We start from the raw sequence: 25,651 nt of genomic DNA on the forward strand, positions 1-25,651 counted from the left end.
GTGATAGAGGGTTCTGTGGGATCACAAGGGCAAACTGTTGATCTGCAGCATCTGCAATTGTGAGATGTGGTAGCTCAGGAGCCAGTCCAGTCCGGGGCTTACTGGAACACAACAGCACCACTGGATGAGATCATCCAGTCATTCATGGGTAAATGCATTTTAATCCATAAATTGTCAATGTGCATATCTTTAAAAAGATCATAATGATAAAAAACTCTGGGATGACTTGCCTCTACCTACCCCCTTACTTTCAATGAGAACAAGAGTACCCATATTTCATGTGTGTGGTTTTTATGCCATCCTTTACCCTGCACAGAAAACCCAGCATGAATTTGTGAAGTATTCATCTTTCAAATAGATTCTTCAATCTGACATGAGTAGAAAGAGTTATCTAAAAAATTTTCATTAAAAGTTTCCATATGGTTACTCTGAACCACTGATACTGATTTTGTAGTCTAGAAATAAAAGACATTTTGCTGAAAGACTGCATTGCCCTTCACAGCAAGAAAAACGTGATCAAAATATTCTGGCAAGGTCAGAGTTTATTGCCCTTGAAGAGAACATTAGCCACCATGTTCCCTGAATTACAATTGTGTGCTGCTAAGGTCTTTCTCTTTACTGAAGAAGGTAGGAAACATTTCATATCTGTTCAGAAGTAAAAGCCAATTCCCTCTTTTCTAGCAGAGTGGGATGCTGGGCCCTAGGAAAAGAAGGTAACAGAAAATATCCTCAGATATAAAGGGTGAGTGTTACACTTGAAGAAACTTTGCACAAGAGAAACTATCCCACGAGGCTTCCAGTGTGTAGGGTGGAAGTAGATGCGAACAAAGGGGCAGGACTCTTCCTAAGAATGCTCCAGCTAATCATCAAGCATGAACTAATCTCTGCATGTACTCATGGCACTATGTGCCTATCTTGCTGTAATTATTTCCATATGTACCATATATCTAAAGTCAGATATAGTCCCAGAGATTTCAAAGATAATATCCATACCTTTATAGAGTACACAGGTACTTAAATACTTCGCTTAGAGAAACAGCAACCAGGAAAATTCGTATTCTTCGCAATGGAGTGGCATTTGCATCACAGATGTATATAATAAAGAGAATCTATAGTATATATAAAGAATCTACACTAAATATGAAGACTTGGATATATTTTTATATATTTATAGGAATATTTAATAGATGCTCCTATATATGTGGCCATTTGAGCTAGATTTCTAGCTCAGACATAAAAAATTGGGAACAGAGAAACTTAGAAGCCGAAGAGTATTGGAGTCTGAGTGGAGAGGTGAACATTCCAGGGGTAAGCCATAAAATGGCAACAATAGATAAGTTAATATAATTTCATTGGAGCATCAAAAGCTTTATGCCTGGAAGCACAGCTTATATCTTCCCCTTTGATGCTTCTGCTGCTTCTGCTGTGCCTGCTGCTATTTCCTCCCGCCTATGTTTTGGGTACTGCTTTGCTGCTGCTTGACCCATCTTATTTAAAGGTTCATAGAATCATAGAATCAACCAGGTTGGAAGAGACCTCCAAGATCATCCAGTCCAACCTAGCACCCAGCCCTATCCAGTCAACTAGACCATGGCACTAAGTGCCTTATCCAGTCTTTTCCTGAACACCTCCAGGGACGGTGCCTCCACCACCTCCCTGGGCAGCCCATTCCAATGGGAAATCACTCTCTCTGTGAAGAACTTCCTCCTAACATCCAGCCTATATCTACCCCAGCACAACTTGAGACTGTGTTAGTATATTCTGTAGTTTATTCTCTTTGTACTGTTTTATTTAGTTTAAATTGTAAAAAAAAAGAAAGAAAGGAAAAAGATACCATTTTCATTTTTCTGACTTTCCAGATTCAGAGTTGTAGTTAATTTCATCTACTGGGGGAGGGATCCACTCTAACCCACCACGATATATTTATAAACAAATCAGACTAGGTTTACAACCTAAGAAGAGGAAGATTGAAGATTGAAGGCCAAGTGAAATGAGCTGATGATGATGTGAAAATTACTTTTCACTCATTAAAAATGGCCCCTCCTTATTCAGTAGATTCAATTTTTGTTGTTTCTTTGCCCCAACCAGGACTTTATTGGCAAAACATTAATTTCACCAGTTGTCAGCCTTTTTGGAAGAGATTCTGACTTTTTTTGCATAATCATCAATATTACTGGATAACAGTTGATCAAACATGTGCTTAGCAAAACACAGATATGAATCCTTCAAACTCTGGCATTTTAGGTTACATAAACAAAGTTAGTTCAGACTACTCCATCAGCCTTAGTAATAATGAGAAACACAAAATGGCTTACTTCTTTGGAAACAGGGTCTGAAAAGACTTTGCGTCATAGCCAGTATTAGGAGTCCACATCATTTAATTACAGAAAGTAGGGCATAAGAGGACATTCACAGGTCATCAAAAACACTGCTCCAGATCCTGGATATTATCTAAATCACTCCTGATAAAAAAGCCTCCTTAAACTGCTTAATCATACCCCAGGTGAAAGCCTTCCAAGAAAAAAAAAAGAGTTTAAGTTATAATAACTGGGTTATTGTTGCAAAGTTTCTCCTACAATCTAACATAAATATTCCTTATAATCACTTAAGCCCATCATGTCTTGGTAAGTACAGATGAAACAAAGAACAATTGACTTCTTCAGCAATCAACCCTTTCTATACTTGAAGACTGCCAGTTTCCTTTCAGCTTCCTTTACACTAAGCAATTCTGTCCTACAGAAGTAGTGATAATGAGCAGTATCTATTGCAAATAAAGATCATCAATGCTTTGTTGGGAGAAGGTTAAGCTTCTTACTTTTTAAAAGAAGGATGGTATCAGTTGCTCAAAATACTATCCTGGCATTGGTAGACTGCCTAAGGGTAAATCTGCCTTTAGGTTTCTTTGACACCTAAGATATAATAAGACCACAGCTCACACACAGGTATATCGAACATCTCCTAATACTTATACAGCAACGTGATTATCTGAAGCTGAATGGTTGGTACTGATAAAGCAGCTCTTTTTGCTGGTGGAAAGAGAGGGCATGCATTACTGATATCCTTCAAACTCTCTCACCTCTGATATTGCACATATCAGGAGATCTAGCTGGTGGAGACAGAATTGTTCTGAAAAAGATGCACAGAGTATGTGTGTCCCCGATCTTTGCTGTCACTCTGTGCTCCAGTAATGCCTGCTGTCTCTAGGTGATGATGTGGAAAGCAAGGCTGCTGCTTTTGAGTTTTGGGATGCATAATGGTGATAAGCTTAGAGAAAAACTCTCAAAAGGAAGTGATGTGCCTCGTCATGTGGTGAACCTGGCAGTATTGGCTTTACAGTTGGAATCAGTGAAATGAAAGCCCTTTTCCTGCCTAAATGATTCTATGATTCCGTGACACAAACCTACAGGTAAGTCCCACAATAGCTCTAGAGGCTGGAATGGACTGGAGTGTTAAAGGCATAACACACATATTAATCCAGGTCTCATACTGTGATCACTGGAGATTTGCACTGCACTGGCCATGTGCTTGCTTCAGGCTGGATTTAGAGATGTTAGTTCTGTTCTCCAGATCCTCACTGGATCTTCAGACCTATCTACTTGAAACAATACCTGTACTGCTATCACAGAATGACAGAACAAATGAGTTTGGAAGGGACTTCTGGAGGTTGTGTAGTCAAACTTCCTTCCTCTAAGCAAGAATATCTAGAGCAAGGTGTTTGAGGTCTTGTCCAGTTAGATTTGGAATGTTCCCAAGAATAAAGACTCCACAACATCCTTGGGAAACCTGTTACAGTGTTCAATCACTCTTACAGTAAAAGTACTTTTAAGTTTAAGTTCTGTTTCATTTTGTACCCATTGATGCTCATCCTGTCACTGAGCACAGTAGAGAAGGCTTTGGCTTTGGCTTCTTTACTATGCTTAATAGGAGGAGCCCAGAGGGAGGCAGGGAGCGGCAAGCAGGCGCTAAGTGCTCGCAGGAAGGTGAGTCAGAGGGCGGTGCCTGGCGAGCGGCACATTTAAACGAGGAGCGGCAGAGGCGAAGCCACAGCCTGGTTCGGCAAGAGAGCAGGACCCAGGCTAGCTCAGCTGAAACGCGCTTTCTCGCAGCCTTTTTTCTCCTCTTTTCTTGAGGCTCTCTCGCTCTGAGGAGCCCAGAGGGAGGCAGGGAGCGGCAAGCAGGCGCTAAGTGCTCGCAGGAAGGTGAGTCAGAGGGCGGTGCCTGGCGAGCGGCACATTTAAACGAGGAGCGGCAGAGGCGAAGCCACAGCCTGGTTCGGCAAGAGAGCAGGACCCAGGCTAGCTCAGCTGAAACGCGCTTTCTCGCAGCCTTTTTTCTCCTCTTTTCTTGAGGCTCTCTCGCTCTGAGGAGCCCAGAGGGAGGCAGGGAGCGGCAAGCAGGCGCTAAGTGCTCGCAGGAAGGTGAGTCAGAGGGCGGTGCCTGGCGAGCGGCACATTTAAACGAGGAGCGGCAGAGGCGAAGCCACAGCCTGGTTCGGCAAGAGAGCAGGACCCAGGCTAGCTCAGCTGAAACGCGCTTTCTCGCAGCCTTTTTTCTCCTCTTTTCTTGAGGCTCTCTCGCTCTGAGGAGCCCAGAGGGAGGCAGGGAGCGGCAAGCAGGCGCTAAGTGCTCGCAGGAAGGTGAGTCAGAGGGCGGTGCCTGGCGAGCGGCACATTTAAACGAGGAGCGGCAGAGGCGAAGCCACAGCCTGGTTCGGCAAGAGAGCAGGACCCAGGCTAGCTCAGCTGAAACGCGCTTTCTCGCAGCCTTTTTTCTCCTCTTTTCTTGAGGCTCTCTCGCTCTGAGGAGCCCAGAGGGAGGCAGGGAGCGGCAAGCAGGCGCTAAGTGCTCGCAGGAAGGTGAGTCAGAGGGCGGTGCCTGGCGAGCGGCACATTTAAACGAGGAGCGGCAGAGGCGAAGCCACAGCCTGGTTCGGCAAGAGAGCAGGACCCAGGCTAGCTCAGCTGAAACGCGCTTTCTCGCAGCCTTTTTTCTCCTCTTTTCTTGAGGCTCTCTCGCTCTGAGGAGCCCAGAGGGAGGCAGGGAGCGGCAAGCAGGCGCTAAGTGCTCGCAGGAAGGTGAGTCAGAGGGCGGTGCCTGGCGAGCGGCACATTTAAACGAGGAGCGGCAGAGGCGAAGCCACAGCCTGGTTCGGCAAGAGAGCAGGACCCAGGCTAGCTCAGCTGAAACGCGCTTTCTCGCAGCCTTTTTTCTCCTCTTTTCTTGAGGCTCTCTCGCTCTGAGGAGCCCAGAGGGAGGCAGGGAGCGGCAAGCAGGCGCTAAGTGCTCGCAGGAAGGTGAGTCAGAGGGCGGTGCCTGGCGAGCGGCACATTTAAACGAGGAGCGGCAGAGGCGAAGCCACAGCCTGGTTCGGCAAGAGAGCAGGACCCAGGCTAGCTCAGCTGAAACGCGCTTTCTCGCAGCCTTTTTTCTCCTCTTTTCTTGAGGCTCTCTCGCTCTGAGGAGCCCAGAGGGAGGCAGGGAGCGGCAAGCAGGCGCTAAGTGCTCGCAGGAAGGTGAGTCAGAGGGCGGTGCCTGGCGAGCGGCACATTTAAACGAGGAGCGGCAGAGGCGAAGCCACAGCCAGGTTCGGCAAGAGAGCAGGACCCAGGCTAGCTCAGCTGAAACGCGCTTTCTCGCAGCCTTTTTTCTCCTCTTTTCTTGAGGCTCTCTCGCTCTGAGGAGCCCAGAGGGAGGCAGGGAGCGGCAAGCAGGCGCTAAGTGCTCGCAGGAAGGTGAGTCAGAGGGCGGTGCCTGGCGAGCGGCACATTTAAACGAGGAGCGGCAGAGGCGAAGCCACAGCCTGGTTCGGCAAGAGAGCAGGACCCAGGCTAGCTCAGCTGAAACGCGCTTTCTCGCAGCCTTTTTTCTCCTCTTTTCTTGAGGCTCTCTCGCTCTGAGGAGCCCAGAGGGAGGCAGGGAGCGGCAAGCAGGCGCTAAGTGCTCGCAGGAAGGTGAGTCAGAGGGCGGTGCCTGGCGAGCGGCACATTTAAACGAGGAGCGGCAGAGGCGAAGCTAGTTGTCTCTGCTGAGCCCAGCGCGCGCCGCTGGTAAAAAAAAAAAAAAAAAAAAAAAAAAAAAAAAAAAAAAAAAAAAAAACCCCACCACAGCTAACAACTCGCAGCGGACCTTCAGGATAGCAGACATGGTTCGAACTAGGTCCAAGCTGTATAATACTTGTAAAACTGTGGGCACCCAAACAGAGCCCACCTGTAGGAGTGCAGGCGTCCAGACGTCTGGATGTGAGGAGTGCTGGAGCCTGGCACTCGACACAGGCAATGGCTGCATTAGGTGTGAGCAGATTGATTGTCTGCTTACCCTGGTGGCTGAACTCAAGGGAGAGGTGGAACGACTGAAGGCTGAAAGGGAAGGTACAAAAGAGCAACATGCTCTGCAGTCCCCCTTGCCAGAGGGAGACGAACAGAGCAACCAAGAAGAATGGATGCAGGTGCCTGCCAGAAGGGGCAAGGGAAAACCCTTCCAGCCATCTTCACATCCCCAGCTGCCCTTACATAACAGATATAGGGCACTAGAGGTTGAGGATGAGGTGATCCTGGAGCAGGCAGAAGCATCACCAGCTGGGAGGGCAACTCAGTTGCCCCCTCGCATCAGAACAAGTACCCAGAAGAAAAAGAGGAGGGTAATTGTTATTGGTGATTCCCTTCTGCAGGGAACAGAGGGCCCCATATGCCGACCAGACCCCTTCCACAGGGAGGTCTGCTGCCTCCCTGGAGCCCAGGTCAGGGATGTTACCAGGAGGCTGCCTACTGTAGTGCAGCCCTCTGATTACTATCCCTTATTAGTTATACAGGCAGGGAATGATGAGATTAATAACAGAGGGCTAAAAGCTATCAAAAGGGACTTTAAGACACTGGGGAAAGCAGTTGAGGGAGCAGGGGCACAGGTAATCTTTTCATCTATACCCTTAGTCACAGGCTGGAATACAGAGAAGAATAAGAAAGCATATTTGATGAACAAGTGGCTCAGAGGTTGGTGCATCCAACATAACTTTGGATTCTTTGATATTGGGGAACTTCATCTTGCCACAGGTCTGCAATCAGCAGATGGGACACAACTATCACAGAAGGGGAGAAGGACCCTGGCACATGAGCTGGCTGGGCTTGTTGAGAGGGCTTTAAACTAGAATGGAAGGGGGAGGGGGTTAAACATGACAGCACCAGAGATAAATCAAAGGGAATTGAGGAAGGTAGGCTAGAGCTAGGAGTAAAAGCAGCAGCCCAGCTGAAGTGCATGTACACTAATGCACGCAGTATGGGTAACAAACAAGAGGAGCTGGAAGCTCTGGTGCTGGAGGGAAACTATGATATTGTCGCCATCACTGAAACATGGTGGGATGGCTCACATGATTGGTGTGCTGTAATCAATGGCTACAGACTCTTCAGGAGAGACAGGCAAGGGAGAAAGGGCGGGGGAGTGGCTCTGTATATTAGGGATGCTCTGGATGTCATGGAGGTAGAAATCAGGGATGATCAAGTTGAGTCATTATGGGTGAGACTTAAGGCGAAGGCCAACAAGGCTGATATCCTGGTTGGAGTCTGTTACAGACCACCCAACCAGGAAGAAGAGGTTGATTTATTACTCTTTAAGCAACTGGAGGCTGCCTCAAGATCACCTGCCCTTGTTCTGGTGGGCGACTTTAACCTACCAGACATCTGCTGGGACTTAAACACTGCAGAGAAGAAGCAGTCTAGAAGGTTTCTGCAATGTGTGGAAGACAACTTCCTATCCCAGCTGTTACGTGAGCCTACCAGGGGGGCAGCCCTGCTTGACCTGCTGCTCACAAATAGAGAGGGGCTGGTAGGGGATGTGGTGGTTGGAGGCTGCCTGGGGTCCAGTGACCATGAAATTATAGAGTTTTCAATACGTGAAGAAACCAGGAGGGGCATCAACAGAACCTCCACACTGGACTTCCGAAGGGCAGACTTCAGCCTATTTAAGGAACTAATTCAGAAAGTTCCTTGGGAAATAGCCCTTAGAAACAAAGGGGTCCAGGAAGGTTGGACCTGCTTCAAGAAAGAACTCCTGAAGGCACAGGAGCAGGCAGTGCCACTGAGCCGGAAGATGAGCCGACGAGGGAGGCAGCCAGGCTGGATGGGCAGGGAGCTGCTGAAGGAATTAAAGATTAAAAAGAGAGTGTATCACCTTTGGAAAAGAGGGGAGGTGTCCCAGGAGAAGTTCAAGGAGGTTGCTAGGTCTTGTAGAGGAAAAATTAGAGAGGCAAAAGCCCACTTGGAGCTCAGGCTGGCCACAGCTGCCAAGGAAAATAAAAAGTGTTTCTTTAAATATATGAATAGCAAGAGAAGGGCCAAGGACAACCTCCAGTCCTTGTTAGATAGAGAGGGGAATAGAGTGACAAAGGATGAGGAAAAGGCAGAGGTGCTTAACACCTTCTTTGCCTCAATCTTCACTAGTGGGACAGGTTGTCTCCAGGACAGCTGGACTCCTGAAGTGGTGGATGGAGTCAGGGACCAGTACAGTCCCTCTCTAATCCATGAGGAAGCAGTAAGGGATCTGCTAAGTCACTTGGATCCTCACAAGTCCATGGGACCGGATGGGATCCACCCTAGGGTGCTGAGAGAGCTGGCAGCTGAGCTGGCCAAGCCACTCTCCATCATTTATCAGCAGTCCTGGCTCACTGGAGAGGTCCCTGAAGACTGGAAGCTGGCCAATGTGATTCCCATACACAAGAAGGGTCATAAGGAGGAGCCAGAAAACTACAGACCTGTGAGCCTGACCTCAGTGCCAGGCAAGGTCATGGAACAGGTCATCTTGGGTGCCATCACAAAGCACCTACAGGATAGCCAAGGGATCAGGCCCAGCCAGCATGGGTTTAGGAAGGGCAGGTCCTGCCTCACCAACCTGATCTCCTTTTATGATCAGGTTACCCGCCTGGTGAATGTGGGGAAGGCTGTGGATGTAGTCTACTTGGACTTCAGCAAAGCCTTTGACACTGTCTGCCACAAGAAGCTCCTAGCCAAGCTGGCAGCTCATGGTTTGGACAGATTCACTCTGTGCTGGATCAAGAACTGGCTGGATGGCAGAGCTCAGAGAGTGGTGGTGAATGGTGCCACGTCCAGTTGGCAGCCAGTCACAAGTGGTGTTCCCCAAGGATCAGTGCTGGGCCCAGTCCTGTTCAATATCTTTATTGATGATCTGGACGAGGGCATTGAGTCCAGCATCAGTAAGTTTGCAGATGACACCAAGCTAGGAGCAGGTGTTGATCTGTTGGAAGGTAGGAGAGCCCTGCAGAGGGACCTGGACAGGCTGGATGGGTGGGCAGAGGCCAATGAGATGAGATTTAACAAGGCCAAGTGCAGGGTTCTGCACTTTGGCCACAATAACCCCAAGCAGCGCTATAGGCTGGGGACTGAGTGGCTGGAGAGCAGCCAGGAGGAAAGGGACCTGGGGGTACTGATAGATAGTAAGCTGAAGATGAGCCAGCAGTGTGCCCAGGTGGCCAAGAGAGCCAATGGCATCCTGGCCTGCATCAGGAACAGTGTGGCCAGCAGGACAAGGGAGGTTATTCTTCCCCTGTACTCAGCACTGGTCAGGCCACACCTTGAGTACTGTGTCCAGTTCTGGGCCCCTCAATTCAAGAAAGATGTTGAGGTACTGGAACATGTCCAGAGAAGGGCAACAAAGCTGGTGAGGGGCCTGGAACACAAATCCTATGAGGAGAGGTTGAGAGAACTGGGCCTGTTTAGCCTGGAGAAGAGGAGGCTCAGGGGTGATCTTATTACTGTCTACAACTACCTGAAGGGACATTGTAGCCAGGTGGGGGTTGGCCTCTTCTCCCAGTTAACCAGCAATAGAACAAGGGGACACAGTCTCAAGTTGTGCCAGGGTAGGTATAGGCTGGATGTTAGGAAGAAGTTTTTCACAGAGAGAGTGATTTCCCATTGGAATGGGCTGCCCAGGGAGGTGGTGGAGGCACCGTCCCTGGGGGTCTTCAAGAAAAGACTGGATGAGGCACTCAGTGCCATGGTCTAGTTGACTGGCTAGGGCTGGGTGATAGGTTGGACTGGATGATCTTTGAGGTCTCTTCCAACCTGGTTGATTCTATGATTCTATGATTTATACATACTAAACAGATTATCTCCACACAGACGCTTCACAAACCTTCTCACTTTCAAGTTGAACAGTCCTAGCTCTCCTAGCCTTTGCTCATCTGTTAGATGACCTTTCATAGCCATTCTCTGGACACATTTCAGTATGCCTGTGTCTCTCCTGTACTGGGAGACCCAACACTGGACACAACACTCCCGATGCGTTTCACTAGGGTTGTGCATAGGGGTAACATTACCTTCATCAATCTGATGAGAACGTTCTGCCCAATGTAGCCAAGGAGGACATTGACCTTCAGGTTGCTGGTTCATGGTCAATTTAGTGTCCATCAGGAGCCCTAAGGCCTTCTCAGCAGAGCTGATTTCCAAGTGGTCAGCTGCTAGCCTGTAGAGGTGCATGGGGAGTGCAAGTTTGCAGTTTCTTTCTGCAAAACTTCCCGATATTCCTGTCAGCCTACTTCTCCAGTTGACTGAGGTGTCTCTGAATGACACTGAAATCATTCAGTGTATCAGCCACTCCTCCCAGGTTTGCATTATCTGCATTGTTTAAGACTGCTTAAATTTATTGAGTTTAGCGAGAGTTAGTGGGAGTTAAGAAGTCCCATGAGATGCTTTCATAACCACTTAAGTGATTTCAGGAGTCCCTTAACTTGTGGAGTGCTGCAAATTTCACTTGCTGTCTCCCTGTACTTTCAGTTCCCCAGATCATATTGGAAAATGAGCTCTAGGCCAGATAACTATCTTGAGAATAATTGTCATGACCACCTGTCTTTCAAAGTTTTGTACACCACAATGTCCACACAAAGTCTGTAAAACATTTTGTCTGTGTGTCTATTTATGATTTGAAGCTGTGCTAGTTTGAAGCTAGCTAGAATGTTTTGATGAGAAGAACTAGATCACATGCTGTGAAAAACAAGGGTAATGTATACTTCACTCATAGGCTTGCTGAGATGTATAAGAACAAGAATTCAAAGATAGATAAGGCACTTCTTCTTCTTGAGGGCATTGCCTGAGCTGCACTTCTCTCTAGCTGTCTCTCTGATTAATCCACTTTGCTTCCTAACCCCCTGGCCGAACCTCCATTCTTCCTTGGGACTGGGGTAAGGTTGAGAGGGGTGAGAGAAGGTGGAAGGGTGGTTGGGAGCCCCTCCTGGGGACTCAGGTTTCTGGGAGGGCTGTTGTGTTTCTGTATTACCTTTTACCTTGTATATTTCTGTCAATAACTGTATATACTGTAAATAGCTGCTTGTATATTGGTGCTAGCTGTAAATACAAGCTTCATTCAACTTTCCAGAGCTGGCTGAGTCTAGTCTGGGTGATTTCCAAAGTGTGGGGGGGTGGGGAACACCCAAACCACCACAGAATTATTAATCCTTTCCTTATTTGTAGAATGCTGTGGATTTTATTTATTTAATCTGAAATTCCTTAAATTGCCATTCCAGAGTAAAGGGCACTAAACTCCAACTAAGCACCTTGCAAGTTCTCTACAGATCTGCAGCTGCTGAATCCATGCTGCTGTTAGCCAGAAGATGACAGTTATAGTTTGAGTCTTTAATGACAGTAATCAGAAAAAATGTTTCTTAATTAACGGTGTGCATATTTTCCATTTTTAAATTGCACCTATAAACTCCCTTTAGATATACACAAACTTTAGGAGCATAGTAAATATTATTTTGACTTGCAAATGTAATTACTGAACCTAAAAACAAGTTGCAAAAAAAGAGAGATTAAAACGCAAAATTCCACAGCTTTTACTATCGGTACCTATATAATACAAATATACATAAATCAATGAGGTGGTTTAAACCTTTAAAAGGTTAAATAGGGGTTACTAATCAGTTTTATTAGATAAATTGCTTGCTTAGGGAATTTAAAAACTCAACCAGTCAAGTTTAGTGACAGAAGTCCTGTGTTGCAGGGGGAAGACAGAAGTCATCTCAAATATTCCTCCTTCTTACACATCATCGAAAGAGCTCTTTAATAAATGACAATTGGATGGGCCATTTGTAAATTTGATAAGGAAGTTAGTATGTTCTGGTACCATGAAAAGCAATTTGGTCAGCAAAGGTTTTGTTAGATGCTTGAAAGGGAAGAAGAGCTACCTTAATATTTGTACTAAGTTTCAAGGCCTCATAAATGCACTTAAACTTATACCCATCTTTATTCAGGAGTGTTCTTCTTTACTGGAAAATAATTGTCATCATTAAGATGCGTCTCTTACACTCCTTTTCCCAAGTCAAATCACCTCAGAGAGTCCTTTCTTTAAAGCTTTTAAATTTTATTGTTTTGATCATTGATGGGATTTTGAGTATCTGAATGCTTCCATTAGATAGTCTGCTATGGAGGAACACCAAAGAAGGGTAGCTGCCACCAGATAATGTGCACTACTATCCTTTAAGAATAAGCAGAAATAAATACATTTTTAAAGGAAAAAAGGGATGTAATTGGAAAAATTGCTTCTGAGCAAGAAGAGCTATTAAAATCATACAAAGTTTATTGGAGGCCTTATCATTCTATACCATTATATAGAGAACATGAATACTTCATATGTTCTTCTATCATTTCTCGTAATCTCTTGGGTGGTTAATGAAACACAGCAGACAGAAGACATTACCTAAGCACATAAGAATTCTTCTTGTATTCCCATTATAGTCAACCAGCTGCTATTACTCCAGGGATCAAGGAGAACACAGAAACTATCATAACATCACTCAGAGTGGCATTTAGCTGCATTAGGGAAATATAAAAAAGAGAAAAAAACACAGTGATGTCCTTGGCCAAGATTTGTATGATTTAAGCTCTGCCCAAGCCTCAAAGAACACACTTCAACAGTTAATCTCAAGGACCTTAAAGTTTTGGACAAATACACTATTAACTTCCACATCCATTTTGGACACCTTTCACTAGAACAGATTGCCTAAAGCTCCATCCTAACTGGCCTTGAATGCTTCCAGGGAGAGAACATCCATGACTTCTCTGGGTAACTTGTTCTAGTACCTCATCTCCTTTACAGTAACTTCTTCCTCATATCTCATCGAAAACTACCCTGTTTCATTTTGGAACCACTATCATTGTCCCATCACTACACTCCCTGATAAGAGTCCCTCCACATCTTTCCTGTAAGTCTCCTTTAAGTACTAGAAGGCCAGAAGTTTCCCAGGCTTAGCAACCTTAACTCTCTCAGTCAGCCCTCACAAGGGAGGTGCTCCAGCATTCTGGTCATCTTTGTGGTTCCCTCCTGGACCCACTTGAGCAGGTCTTTCTTATACTCCGAGTGCGCCAAAACTGAACACAGCACTCCAGATGAGGTCTAATCAGAGTGGGGCAGAGGTTCAAGATCACTTTCCTCGACCTACTGACTAAGCTTTGTTTGATGAAACTTAGGGTGTGGCTGGCTCTCTAGGCTGCAAGTGCACATTACCAGCCCATATTCACTTTTTATTCTACCAATACCCTCAAAGCCTTCTCCATAATGCTGAACTTGATCCACTGATTGCCCAAACTGTATTTGTGCTTGAAATTGCTTTGATGCATCTGCAGGACCTTGCACTTGACAAATCTGTATGGCATCTACTTTAAAATCCTCTTAGCACAGACAGACTAATGTAAAGGGATCTTGGAGTCACTGATGACTGGGCTGAAGTAGAATAGAGAACAGAATAGAGCATTTCAGTTGGAAGGGACCTACAATAACCATCTACTTCAACTGTCTGACCAGTTCAGAGCTAACCAAATGCTAAAGCATTTTGCTAAAAACATTGTCCAAATGCCTCTTAAATTCTGACAAGATTGGGGCAGCAACTGCCTCTCTAGGAAGCCCATTCCAGTGTTTGACCACCCTCTTGGTAAAGAAATGCTGTTTAATATCCAGTTTAAACCTTCCCCAGCACAGTTTTACACCATTCCTACACATCCAATCACCAGATACCAGGGAGAAGAGATCAGCACCATCCTCTCCACTTTTCCTCCTCAGGAAGGTGTACAGAACAATGAGGTAGCAACTCAGCCTCCTTGTCACCAAACTAGACAAACTCAGAGTCCTTAGTCATTTCTCAGAGGACATGCCTTCCATCCCTTAAAGAGAATTCTGTGTAATCAACTCTTTTACAAAAGTTATCTGCAAACTTCCTTACTACACACAATGCATTCACTGTTCAACAGGAACTGTATGGTTCTGACAGCAGTCCCAATAGTATTCATCTTTAGATGCATCAAGGGGAATGATGGACATGTTTGCACAAAAAAAATCAAAACAACTGAATGTATCAATCATAAATTACAGCAACTGAGAAAAGTAAGTTTTCAAATCAAATGAAGCACAGAAATATAAAGTGATGTATGGGGATAAGCACGGGTCAATGATAAATCTAGTGATGAAATGGGAATGATTCTCATTCCCCATTCCTAGCTGAAATCTGTGGTGAATAACACTCCTTCCTCTAAAAGAATAACCATGTCTGGCACATTAAATTAAATCCATTTTGAGCACATGTAGGATTATTTCTATGCCAATTATAATACTATTTTGCATATGAAGATAATTAATAATAATAAGGATCAAAGATACTTTCATATGTGACAGAGAATCATAGGATGAAAGAATGTGTATATCTAGATCTTGCACAGTTAAGTAACTTCCATAAGATGTAAGTAATTTCTGTACCTAAGATCATTACTTCAGTTATAAAACACCTGGTACACAGTATAATATCATGTAGCTCTTCTGTGATCATTGATTTTCCTGGTTATTATTATTTCTTATTTGCATTGTGATGACACCTCTGGATGAAGCCCCTACTGTGGTAGAACTAAACCAAGCAGCACAGACTAAGTAACTCCACCCCTGAGTGGCTCTCAGGTAAACAAAGCAGCAGAGTTTGAACAAAGGAGAAATAAGAAAATGCCTGTAGATCAGATCCCTGCAAAGAAACAAACTGATTTTCCTAATTAGAATTCTGCCACTGTTGAATGCTTCCACTGATTTCAGAACGGAAAGGCTTCTGCAGTTTGTTTTTAAGTGATTGTGCTGTTAAAAAAAAAAAAAAAAAGAGACAATGCTGTAAAGTAATGATTAAATCAAATCTGAAAAAGAAGATTGAAGGAAAATAATTAAATCATTAATTTCATTACAATAGCATTCCATTTATACCAAGGGGCTACTCTTCTCTACATTAAAGCTAAGAACATCATGTAAAATTATAACACTGACATCAGACTGTTTAGAAGTAGAGTTATTTGTTGGGATTGTGAAAAAAAAAAAGATCAGCTTGGGTTAGTTTTGCTTTATTCTTAAAGACTTATAATGCTTCAGCTGTTTTTAAGACTGCAGCAATAATTAATTAATGAACTCGGCAGCTTTCCTTGCTCCTCCAGGGCTAACTGCTTGAAACCCTGCAGCAGAAGAAGCTGGCAAAGTAAACAGCAGCACTTCCTAAAATAGTTGCTAATAAACAAAACTCACATGATGAAATGTTACTCTGTTAGTCAATGGATGTCTGGCTTTGCAGTTTGTCCTGTGGATATTTCCTGATATTTTTTGTTCTAGATTAGACAGCATCATGGTGGTATCTGTCTGCAGAGCTGGGTGTTTGGGGAGATAAGAGTGACAGAGATCACTCCAAAAGCTTCCTGGAGGAGATGGATTTCCATGTTTGTGCTCTTTCAGAAGAAATTGTGGATCCAGAACAGTACTTTCCCTAAAGGTGGTCCTGAGAAGTGATCTTCTTGGTTCACCTAAAAATCCTAAAGCTCATGTGATTCTTTATATTGCATTCTGCAAGTTTTAAGTCAGGTCCCTAATTCAAACTGCTGGGAGTCTCTGAGTCAGTGAGACTTTAATAAGACCCTTAGTAACAGGACCTTTAGTAACAGGACCCTTAGTACAAGAAATGCTAAGTACAGAGCACTCTTTTTGCTTGATCCTTTCTGACCAGCCAGATCTTTTTTATTGATTTGATGAGTGAGACTGGTACCAAAATGCTCAAGATTCACTGCACCAGTACCTCAGATGATTTACATTCATCTCCTTCCTCAGACCAGGTTGGAACTCTACAGTCCCTTCTGCATCGGGGCTGGGTACAAGCTGCACTGCACCAAATAGAACAGAGTTTGTGTCTGAAGGAAGAGATAGATGAAAAAAAAGTTTTAGAAGCCACAAAGCAAGATCCTTGTGCACCTCATCTGCAGACACTTTACAAGAGTTCAAGCCAGAAATCCATGCTGAACGTCACCATGCTCTTACAATTCCTTACACAACATGCAAAAAGAATCTAATATCTTGGAGTGAATATAAAACAGCAGTGTGATGAAGAAGGACAGCTACTTAGGAGGGAACTATTAAAAGCTTGTAATAGGTCTTAAACTATGAGAGAGTTGCAGTGAAGTTTCCCCCCTATATTTGAACTTCTCAGCCACAAACCTCTTTCTCCTTCACCCTGAGAGCACGAACTCTAACCTTTTGTTCAAACATTGAACAGGAGCTACCACTGCCTTTTAAAATAGCTATATATCTCCTGTACAGCAACTCAATAACTGAAGGCTCACTCTTATTCAATGCCTCCTTAGGAAATGCCCTCCCTGTAGGCTGTATTTTCTTTTGAGGAGCTGAAGGGGAAGCAGATAAGGAGGGAAATAAATTCTCCGGGGAAGCTGCACCACACAGAAAAAGAGATTCAAGATTCACCAGGTCAGAGGGAAGGAAGCAGATCATATATTCTGCTGGTAGGGACACATGCCTGAGGGAATGATTTAATAGCATTATCTAAAACACTAAAATGTTCAGCAAGGACACCACCAGATATCAACTCCTTAACCATTTTTTAACAGTCAGAATTATTCTTTCTTTCCTGTTGTGGCTGACTATATCTTAACCTTTTATGTTTTCTGAAAAACAGCTGTGCTAGGAATGGGGGAAGGTTAGTCTTGGAAACACTCTGGTGAGGTAAGAGAGGTAGATTTCAATCCTATCTTGGAAAAAGGGGATTTAGACCTGGTCTGTAACATCCCAGTAACATTTTCATCACCACATTTGTTGCACAGTGAAAGAGCACAATCCCCTTCTCATCGTGCTTTGACATCAGGCAGACAGTGTGTGTGCAGTGCAACTGCAAAATGTGTTCCCACTAGAACATTGTTTTGATCCTGGCTAGGCTGCATGGTAACTTTGAGTCACTGAGGCACTTCACAGGATGCTTAGAAACAGAAATGCAGTTCGGTGCAAGAAGACTGCACTCAAAGAAATATGATGTTAGCAAAGTGCCTGCAAGGCTGCGATGCTAGGCAGGAGCTGAGTAAGGGGTTTCAGATTTGAAGTGTCCATTCACCTAAGCATAATTTTAAAAGCTTAATTCTTTTCTGTTTACTCCATTTCACCATTTACATGAAATGTTTGGTTTTTTGTTTGTTTGTTTTTTTTCTCTTTTGCTTAGCCAGACATCCTGGAAATAAGAAAAATAGAGGAAGGAATCCTTCCACCTCTCGTCCACTAAACTGTCCTAGTATTGCACTCTTCTCTCTTCTATTCAGATCATTTAGTTGACAGGGTTGAGAAGTGCAGTAAGAGGATGGAATGGAGGTGTTTATCCCCTTCAGTCTTATGTACAGGCTAATAAGGATCATTCCAGCATGATCTGCTGTTAACTGTCATTTCTAAGGGTGCTACTCTGGTGTGTGGTTATTTCACGTGAGATGCTGCTTTTTAGAGTGCATACCTCTTTCTAGGCCATAAGAAACAGTGAGCAAGCAATAAACACAACTTTAAAACAACACCGAGGTATCCTGACAGCAAGAAAAAAGTCTAATCAAATCTAGCAAAGGAATTTTCACTGAAAACAAGTGCACTAACTTTTGTAGTCTGAAACTCACTGATAAAAGCAGATTTCATTCAGATTTCTTCCTGAATTCCTCCATTTTGGAGGAACTCTCTGAAGGCAATTAATCATCAAATTGTAAATATAACTAATGCATCTGTCCTACTTAGCACAACAACATTGCAACTGCTTCAGAGAAAAGTGTATTCAATTCTAATTTAATTATACTGTGACCCACAGATGCTGGTCAGGATATTACAGGATATAAAAGAACACCAGATCATAATCCAGTCTAAAATCACACAATCAGGTTATAAGTCACCCACAATGGACTACTCTAGATAAAAGAATAGTAACTAATGCCATTAAAACAACCACAGGGATAGAGGTGGAGTGTTTTGATTCTGAGTCTCAAATGGAAGCCAAGTTTGAAATATCCTTATGCCTTATGGATTTAACAGATGCTCCACAAGCATTTGGCAGAAGTTTTGAAGAGATGAGTATGTTCTGTACATACACACATACTACATCTGTGTCATGGAGAGTAGAACTGCGTTCCACGACAATCTGCGATTAGGGTTTGGGAAATGTATAGCTGAAGTATGCACGTAAAAGCTGTCAGTTGCTGTTGTATAATTGTACAGATTTCTCTCTACAGGACTCCTTGTGGCTTTGCGAATTCTGCCTTTTCCTCTATTAATAACCCTAACAGAGAGCTTAGGAAAAAAAAAAATCAAGCAAATAAAAATTGTTGTATTGTTTCACAGAACTGATTTGACTTGGAAAGACAGATGCTAATAGACAAAAAGAATGTCATTATTGATATTACTCACTACACAGTATTGGCATTATACCCTTCAAGATTATTTCTAAATTTGTTTTTAAAGTCTTATTTTATAAGCATAAGTTAGGACTTGATCCTTCAAGGTATCCTTTATGCAAGTGACTTACAAGAGTAGGCTGACTGACTGGTGAAATTTACTCACATGAGAGGTCTAAAATCTAGAGTATGTTTGCAGCTTACATAATTCCAAGCCTGTCAAAATTAATATCTAAATTATCATTGGTCTATGTTACATAACACTAAGGAGCTCTGACTTGTTTGTTCATCCTCACATGCCAGAAACACATATGCAATCTTAGACATTTTGATTTGTATACTACATTATCACCAAGGAAAAAGCAAGCATGAATGCAATACAAATTAAAAATTCATTTTGGGGAATGTCAGGGGTAAACAATACCCTCAGCATGGCACTTCACCATGGAAAAAAATCAGTACAATTTATTTGTTTACCAGTACAGTGTGTTTCTCATTTGTTTCCTGACAGAATCTTTAGTCAAGTCATTACCAGTGTTGCCTTTACCTCAATTATGGTATCAGACTCTTTTTTTTTTTTTTCTGGCTTCCGTCTGGTTGAAGAGCAGCACATTGCTTAGCATTTCAGGTAGAGGTTAGTTTAGTTTAAGAGTGGTTATATCTCCCCAGAACCACTGAGACTTAAAACCTAGTGAGTCAATGGCTTGTTTGTTTTGTGGTGGTGGCGTGTTTTTATTGTTGGGTTTTCATTGTTTGTTTTTAAAGTCCTAATTTGAAGGCTGCCTTTCTTCTTCACCTTTGCCTAGCACACTGTTTCAAATTCATTTTGAGATGCAAGGGAAGAGAAAGCTGGTGACCTGCAAGAAAAAACGGGTGAATAGGGGCATTGTTTGTATTCCTGAGGATGCATAATTTATTAACTTCAACAGAAAGATGAATCAGTAGTGCTGTGTGCTTGTGTACAGCACTACTAGTGATTTAAACTGCTTGTGAACATATTATCAATGAAAACTAAAATCAATTACACAGCTAAGGGAGAACAGATCATGGCACTTGAATTTCCTCTTGAGTAAACTGTTGCAACTTTGTGCGTTTAGATAGGCTTATAACTGATTTATACTATGTGACTGAGAAGAGGACGAGAACCATGGTCCCCAGGGATACTACTGGATGTAGAAATAAACTGACTCCAGGGCAGACAATTCTCGCTGTTCGGAATTGAATTCAGTATTTTCCCTACATGATCTCTTGGCCTCATCAAAATTGGTGAAAAATCCATTATCTGTACCATGATCAGACTTCAATTCTCAGTTTTTGCCCAGTGTAAACAGCTGTCTGCATCCTGAGGCAAAGCAAGATGGTCACAGGTATGGCTACATAATCAAAGAGTTCATTTAGTCTTGCAATGCTTCTCTGAAGGGAAGATGCAGTATTTTACATAGGAAAATAAGAAAATAAACCCTGTGGAAAGAAGGAAAGAAAGAAAGAAAGAAAGAAAGAAAGAAAGAAAGAAAGAAAGAAAGAAAGAAAGAAAGAAAGAAAGAAAGAAAGAAAGAAAGAAAGAAAGAAAGAAAGAAAGAAAGAAAGAAAGAAAGAAAGAAAGAAGGAAAGAAAGAAGGAAAGAAGGAAAGAAAGAAAGAAAGAAGGAAAGAAGGAAAGAAAGAAAGAAAGAAGGAAAGAAAGAAAGAAAGAAAGAAAGAAAGAAAGAAAGAAAGAAAGAAAGAAAGAAAGAAAGAAAGAAAGAAAGAAAGAAAGAAAGAAAGAAAGAAAGAAAGAAAAAGAAAGGAAGGAAGGAAGGAAGGAAGGAAGGAAGGAAGGAGAGAGAAGGTGCTTTGTGTGCCAGATCAAGAAATCTGTTTTGTCTCAAAGATTCTCTGTATAACCTCGACGACACAGTCATTTAAATGCTCTATATTCACCTCTAAAGCAACAGTTCATGTGCCAGAAGATATTCATCCTCTGACACTGGAAAGTGCTCTGCAGTTCCCTAAAAAAAAAAAAATAAAGCCTGGCGCAATACCACGAAGTAACACAATAGGGCTGCACCCCATCCCTGGAGACAGGTCTGACTGCCCCAGAGCTCCCGTGCGGAAGGTTGAGGAGACACCGGGAGGCGCAGCGGCTGCGCAGCGCTGTGCGCGGGAGCGCAGGTAGGCGCTAAGGTGCAGGTAGCTCCCTCCGGAGCCGCTGGAGGGAGCCCCAAGGCCGCGCAGCGCCGAGCCGAGCCGAGCCGCGCGCCTCGGCGGCTTCAGCACCGCGATAGGGACAGCGCCCGGGTGGCCGCGCTCTGCGCTCCGCGCCTCTGCCGCAGCCAGGCCAGCGTAGAGGTGCGAGAAAGAGCGGCCCTGGCCCCCGTTGAGCATCGGGGTGGGCAGTCCCTGTTATCGGGGTGAACATCAGACCCTGCGGCGGGGAATGGCCCGACCTCTCCCAGAGCGGGTTGAAGGTACAGGTCCGAAGAGACGCATATAATCAGGAGACATTACGCGGGCTTTGAGAAGGCGGGAGCCGGTGTAACTCAGGACTGGCGTGTGGCAAGCTGTGAGGAGACCGTAAAGGAGATTTATAGATGCAGTTCATGAAGGTAATCGTCTGGCTGGTAATCTCTCATTGTGCACCACTCAGAGGCAGTTCATTCACACAACTGGCAAGGTAGCAGGCTGCAAATGAAGATATTAGCATCTCTCCTGAGAAATGCCTTTGGTGGGAAACGCGTGTGTGTGTGCGGACTGGCTAAACAGCCCTGACAACTGTGCATAATGAGAGAGCAGCGCCTTACTCATCACTCCCAGATAGGACACCGAAGTAAATGAAGAAATCAGCGTAACTCCCATAGCTTTAGACCCCTCACTAACAACACTAGCAGCACATGGGAGCGGGACATGACATGCAGCTGCAGTTCATTCATCAGCACATTATCAGAGCTGGGAAACAACTCCACACAGTCTAGCTGTCTCACATCCACAGGTTTTAGCCAAGCACTGGGGCAGATTTTATGAAACAGAGTAAACCTGGCCATTGGGAAGTGAGGTCAGCCAGCTCACAGATAACAAGCGTGTGGAGAAAGGAAATGGACAGCGGTAAGTAGGGGTATCAGGAGGGCCAGCGTCTGAGGGAAATAGATGTGTCTTAAGGATCATCTACATCATAAAAACTTACAGGTGCAAGATTGCCCACATCCCAGCTATGCATTCTGGCATTCATGTAAACAACGTGCCACCAGCAATACATTCCTCCGTATCCTCCCTTCTTTAGAGATAATCTGCTAGTACCTCCATCTCATTCTCGCCGACTCCCTGGAGCTAGCCAAATGGAGATAGTAATCTGCTGTGAAATATTGGTAGCACAGTGCTGTGGCAATCTGGAAAGGGGAGGGGGAAGAAAGAGAGCAGTAAGAATGTCCAGGATTAAGTTGCCCTAGGAAAGCAGCGTTTTCTTGCCTTGCAGCGATGTTGGGAGTTTGGCGCATTCTCCTCTTTTCTCTTTAGAAGAAGATAGGGGAGTGTGAAGTGAAGTTAGTCCTCGTTTTAACTCCTTAGACCTGTATTTGCCTGGTGCCCTCAATGGTTTGCATTGCACCAGTGAGTATCCTGTCCTAGACATCACATGTAAGGATGCAACACAACCTTAGCCCCAAGACCACCAGCAGAAAGATCTTCTTGGTGCCCTCCAAAGGCAGCTTAGGATCTCACACCACACCTTCAAAGGGAGCTTTTCTCTGATTTCACTGGGCCATTGCTTTGCTCTCCTTGTGAGAGAGTGGCATGCTTTTCTCCTGTTTTCCCACAGCCTAAATCAAATTGTGCTGCATACATGAAAGTTTCTATCCTACCAGCAGATCCAGAATTAAAAGGCACAGTCACAGAAACATTGAATCATTTAGGTTGGAAAGGACCCTTAAGATCATTGAGTTCAACCATGAAATAGAACCAAGTAAAATGAGAGATGAGCAGTGGGGCAGTTTGGCCAAGACAGTCATCTCATACCATGGACCACTATGGCAAGTAAAGGAAGGGCATGATAAATGAGCCATCATTCCCACATGTCCCGTGAGCTCTCTTCCTTGAAGTTACTTCAAGGGAAAACAGCAAAGTGAATGTACAAGGAGAGGGGATTGGTTGGTCATGAATTGCCCTCATCCCCAGATTGAGGTGAAACACTGGGATAGGTAGTGAGGGACTGAGGAGGGGGACAGGAGAAATTTGCATTTTGCCTATGGTCTCTGCTCCAGGTAATGAGTCTCTGAGGACTTCTTGAAACACCCTGCACCACCTCTCACTCAGAATAATGGAGAAAGAGGAGGGTTCCCACCCTTTCCTCACCACGGTACCTGGTTGAGGGAAGTCACAGCCAGCCTGGGGATAACCAACTGCATGACGAGCTGCAGGACAGAGGTGACCAGCCCAGCCAGGATGGCCCAGGTGAGTGGCAGTGGGAGCATGCTGTAAGTTGCAAAAAGCGTGAAGAGCACATAGCCAATGCTGTCCCCAAGGAGGCCAAAGCCCAAGCCAGCTGCCAGGATCTGTGTGGCCATGGCCACCCAAGTGACCACACCGCTGTACTGCAGGTAGGTGTACGAGGTTGTGTCCTTCCTGACCACCACTAAGGCACAGATCACCACCTCAATGCCGGTGAAGAAGCCCAGCAGGATGCCCTTAATGGGGTCCATGGGAGCAGAAGCCAGGGTCAGGTGGAGGAACAACAGGGTCAGCTTAGTCAGGACATCCAAGATGTTCACAACCACTTCAGATTTGCGCCGCTGGCCCAAAAAGTAGCGCTGGTAAAGGCGCTCCAAGTCCCGAGACTTGAAGGAGTTGCGGAGAGTGGGGAAGATCACCCCGCGGTAAGTATAGCCCCAGTTGAGGAAGAAGTCGGAGTTGCTGGGGGCACAGTCCAGAGGCAGAAAGCCCAGGTCCCCGCTGCTGCTCGTGCCCTCCGGGAAGACTTTAGTGCCTCCGTTGTTGTGGCGTTCGCCGCCTAAACTGCGGCCGGCCGACTGCCGCCGGAGGTGGTGGTGCGGCGGGTGGGGGAGGTGGTTGGGGTAGCAGGCCTCCTCGGAGCTGAAGCCCTTGCCCCCACCGCTGCTGCTCCCGCCGCTGCTGCTGCTGTGCTCCTGGATAAAGCGCTGCTCGGTGATGTGGCGCACGGCTGTCTGCCACAGCAGGCGCTGGGGTCTGCCACTGCCGGGAGGGGTCCTGTTGATGGTGTAAAGTTCATCGCTGTCGCTCAGGCACCGCACCTCTGAGAGCTCCATGACGGTGACTGGCGGGGGGCAGAGCACGGGCGGGAGGGGGGACGGGGGAGATACTGCCTGTGCGGAGGGGAGCAGGGGGAGGGATGGATCCGAGGGAGAGGAGGGAGGGGATGGAGAAGGGCGGGTGACGGCGGCGGGGTGGCGGTCTGGGGGATCACATTTATAGGCAGGTCGCTACGTCCGATAGTTTGGCTGGTGGCGGGTGGGTTTGCCGCTGGGGTGCGCGGGGCGGCCGCACTGGTTCAGTGCAAGCGGCCTGAGCCCCGCGCCCGCGGAGCCCCAGAGAGCCGCATCCCGCCGAGCCCGGCTGCAGAGCAGCCCCGGAGACCCGGCGGGCTGGGTGCGCGTCCTTTCGGGGCGGTGAACAGGGAGGGAGCCGAGTCGCGGGTCCAGAGAGGAGTAGGGAGGAGCGGAGCATCTACGGGAGCAGTCCAGCTGCCCGGCAGGCGAGCCGTGTCCCCATCGGGAGGCTGGTGGCGCGGGCGATTGGGGGCCGGCGCCTTGCGGAAAGCCGTTCACAACGAGCAACTCCTCTCTCCGCGGATCCTAGGGTCCCCGTGAGCTGCTGTAATCCCCGTGTCTGCGGCCGGCGGGAACCCAGCGAGCTCGAGCGGGAGGAAAGAGGCGGCCGGGTCACGGGCACCCTCGGTCACGGCGCCGCAGCCGCCGGGCGGGGGCTGCCCGCCCGCATTCCCCCGGCGGCGGGACATGCCCCGGTGGGCGCGCCGCCCGGACTCACAGGGCGCCTCTGCCCAGGGAGGGCTCGGGGCTGCCATCCATCGTGCTTGCTTGATATGGAGGAAAAAAGGAGGGAAAGAAGGAGAGGAAAAGAAATCCACCAAAAATCAAGCTGCAAAAAAAAAAAAAAAGGGGGGGGGCAAAAAAGCGCGGGGAACGAAATTCCCGCCCTAAACTCAGAGCTCTGGGAAGACGGCCGGGATCATCCTTAACTTCTCCGCGGGGCAGGGCAAGGAGGGCTCAGGGGCTTCGCCCGGCAGCAAGGAGGAGGAGGAAAGGGTGAAGGGCAGACGCGCGGGGAGCGTGGCGGTTGGAAGGCTGAGGGGAGCTGGCTGCGGGCGCTGCCCCAGAAGCCGGCGGGACCGGCACGGCAGAGCCGCCGCTGCCGGAGTGGTGCTGTGGGCGGCTGAGGAGGAGGCAGAACCAGACGCGGTCAGCTGATGCCCGCTACGTCGGCAGGGTTGCTCGCACCCCCCTGCCCGGTTTAAAGCAGCCGCAGCGGCGCCGGGAGGGGGCAGCGGGCTGGAATTCCAGAGATCGTTGTGGCAGGTTTCCTGGTCCGGGGAAGCCCTTCTATGTGCAGCTTCGTTTTCACCAAGATGCACTTCTGTAGGTGCCTCCGACTATCCTGCAGTGTCTAGCAGGTTTGTCCATCCTTACACTAAGTGAAAGCCGATGCTGAAGTTGTTCATCCCTCTTCCAAGGCAGAAGGCCTCAGGCCTTGCATGGGAGTTAGGGCTTTTGCCCAGAGTAGGGGAGCCTCACCTCTGCTTGGGCAAACTCAGGCCTCTGAGAAAGGTGCTGTCACTGCTGTGACCGTAACTCTAACTGCCCCGTGTCAAAGGAGTGTTTCTGTATTTGATGACCTGCTATCTTGTCAGCAGTTGGATTAAAGCCATTAGATAAAGGACAGAAACTGTCCATGCAGTCCAAGCTGCATCTTGCTCCC

At 46.2% G+C, this 25,651-nt stretch overlaps 1 protein-coding gene across 1 annotated transcript in view; it reads right to left on the reverse strand.

Annotated features, from left to right (window-relative positions):
* ADCY8 (adenylate cyclase 8) overlaps positions 1-25,114 on the reverse strand; it is a 128,678-nt gene extending 103,564 nt beyond the window's left edge. The window contains 1 exon segment of the mRNA XM_064154291.1: positions 23,041-25,114. Within this exon segment, the coding sequence (XP_064010361.1) occupies positions 23,041-23,964 (924 nt within the window). The 5' untranslated portion in view covers positions 23,965-25,114.
* Positions 25,115-25,651: the final 537 nt, after the last annotated feature.

The sequence above is a fragment of the Pogoniulus pusillus genome, chromosome 14 (genome assembly GCF_015220805.1).
Source record: "Pogoniulus pusillus isolate bPogPus1 chromosome 14, bPogPus1.pri, whole genome shotgun sequence".
NCBI classification, from domain to species: Eukaryota; Metazoa; Chordata; class Aves; order Piciformes; family Lybiidae; genus Pogoniulus; species Pogoniulus pusillus.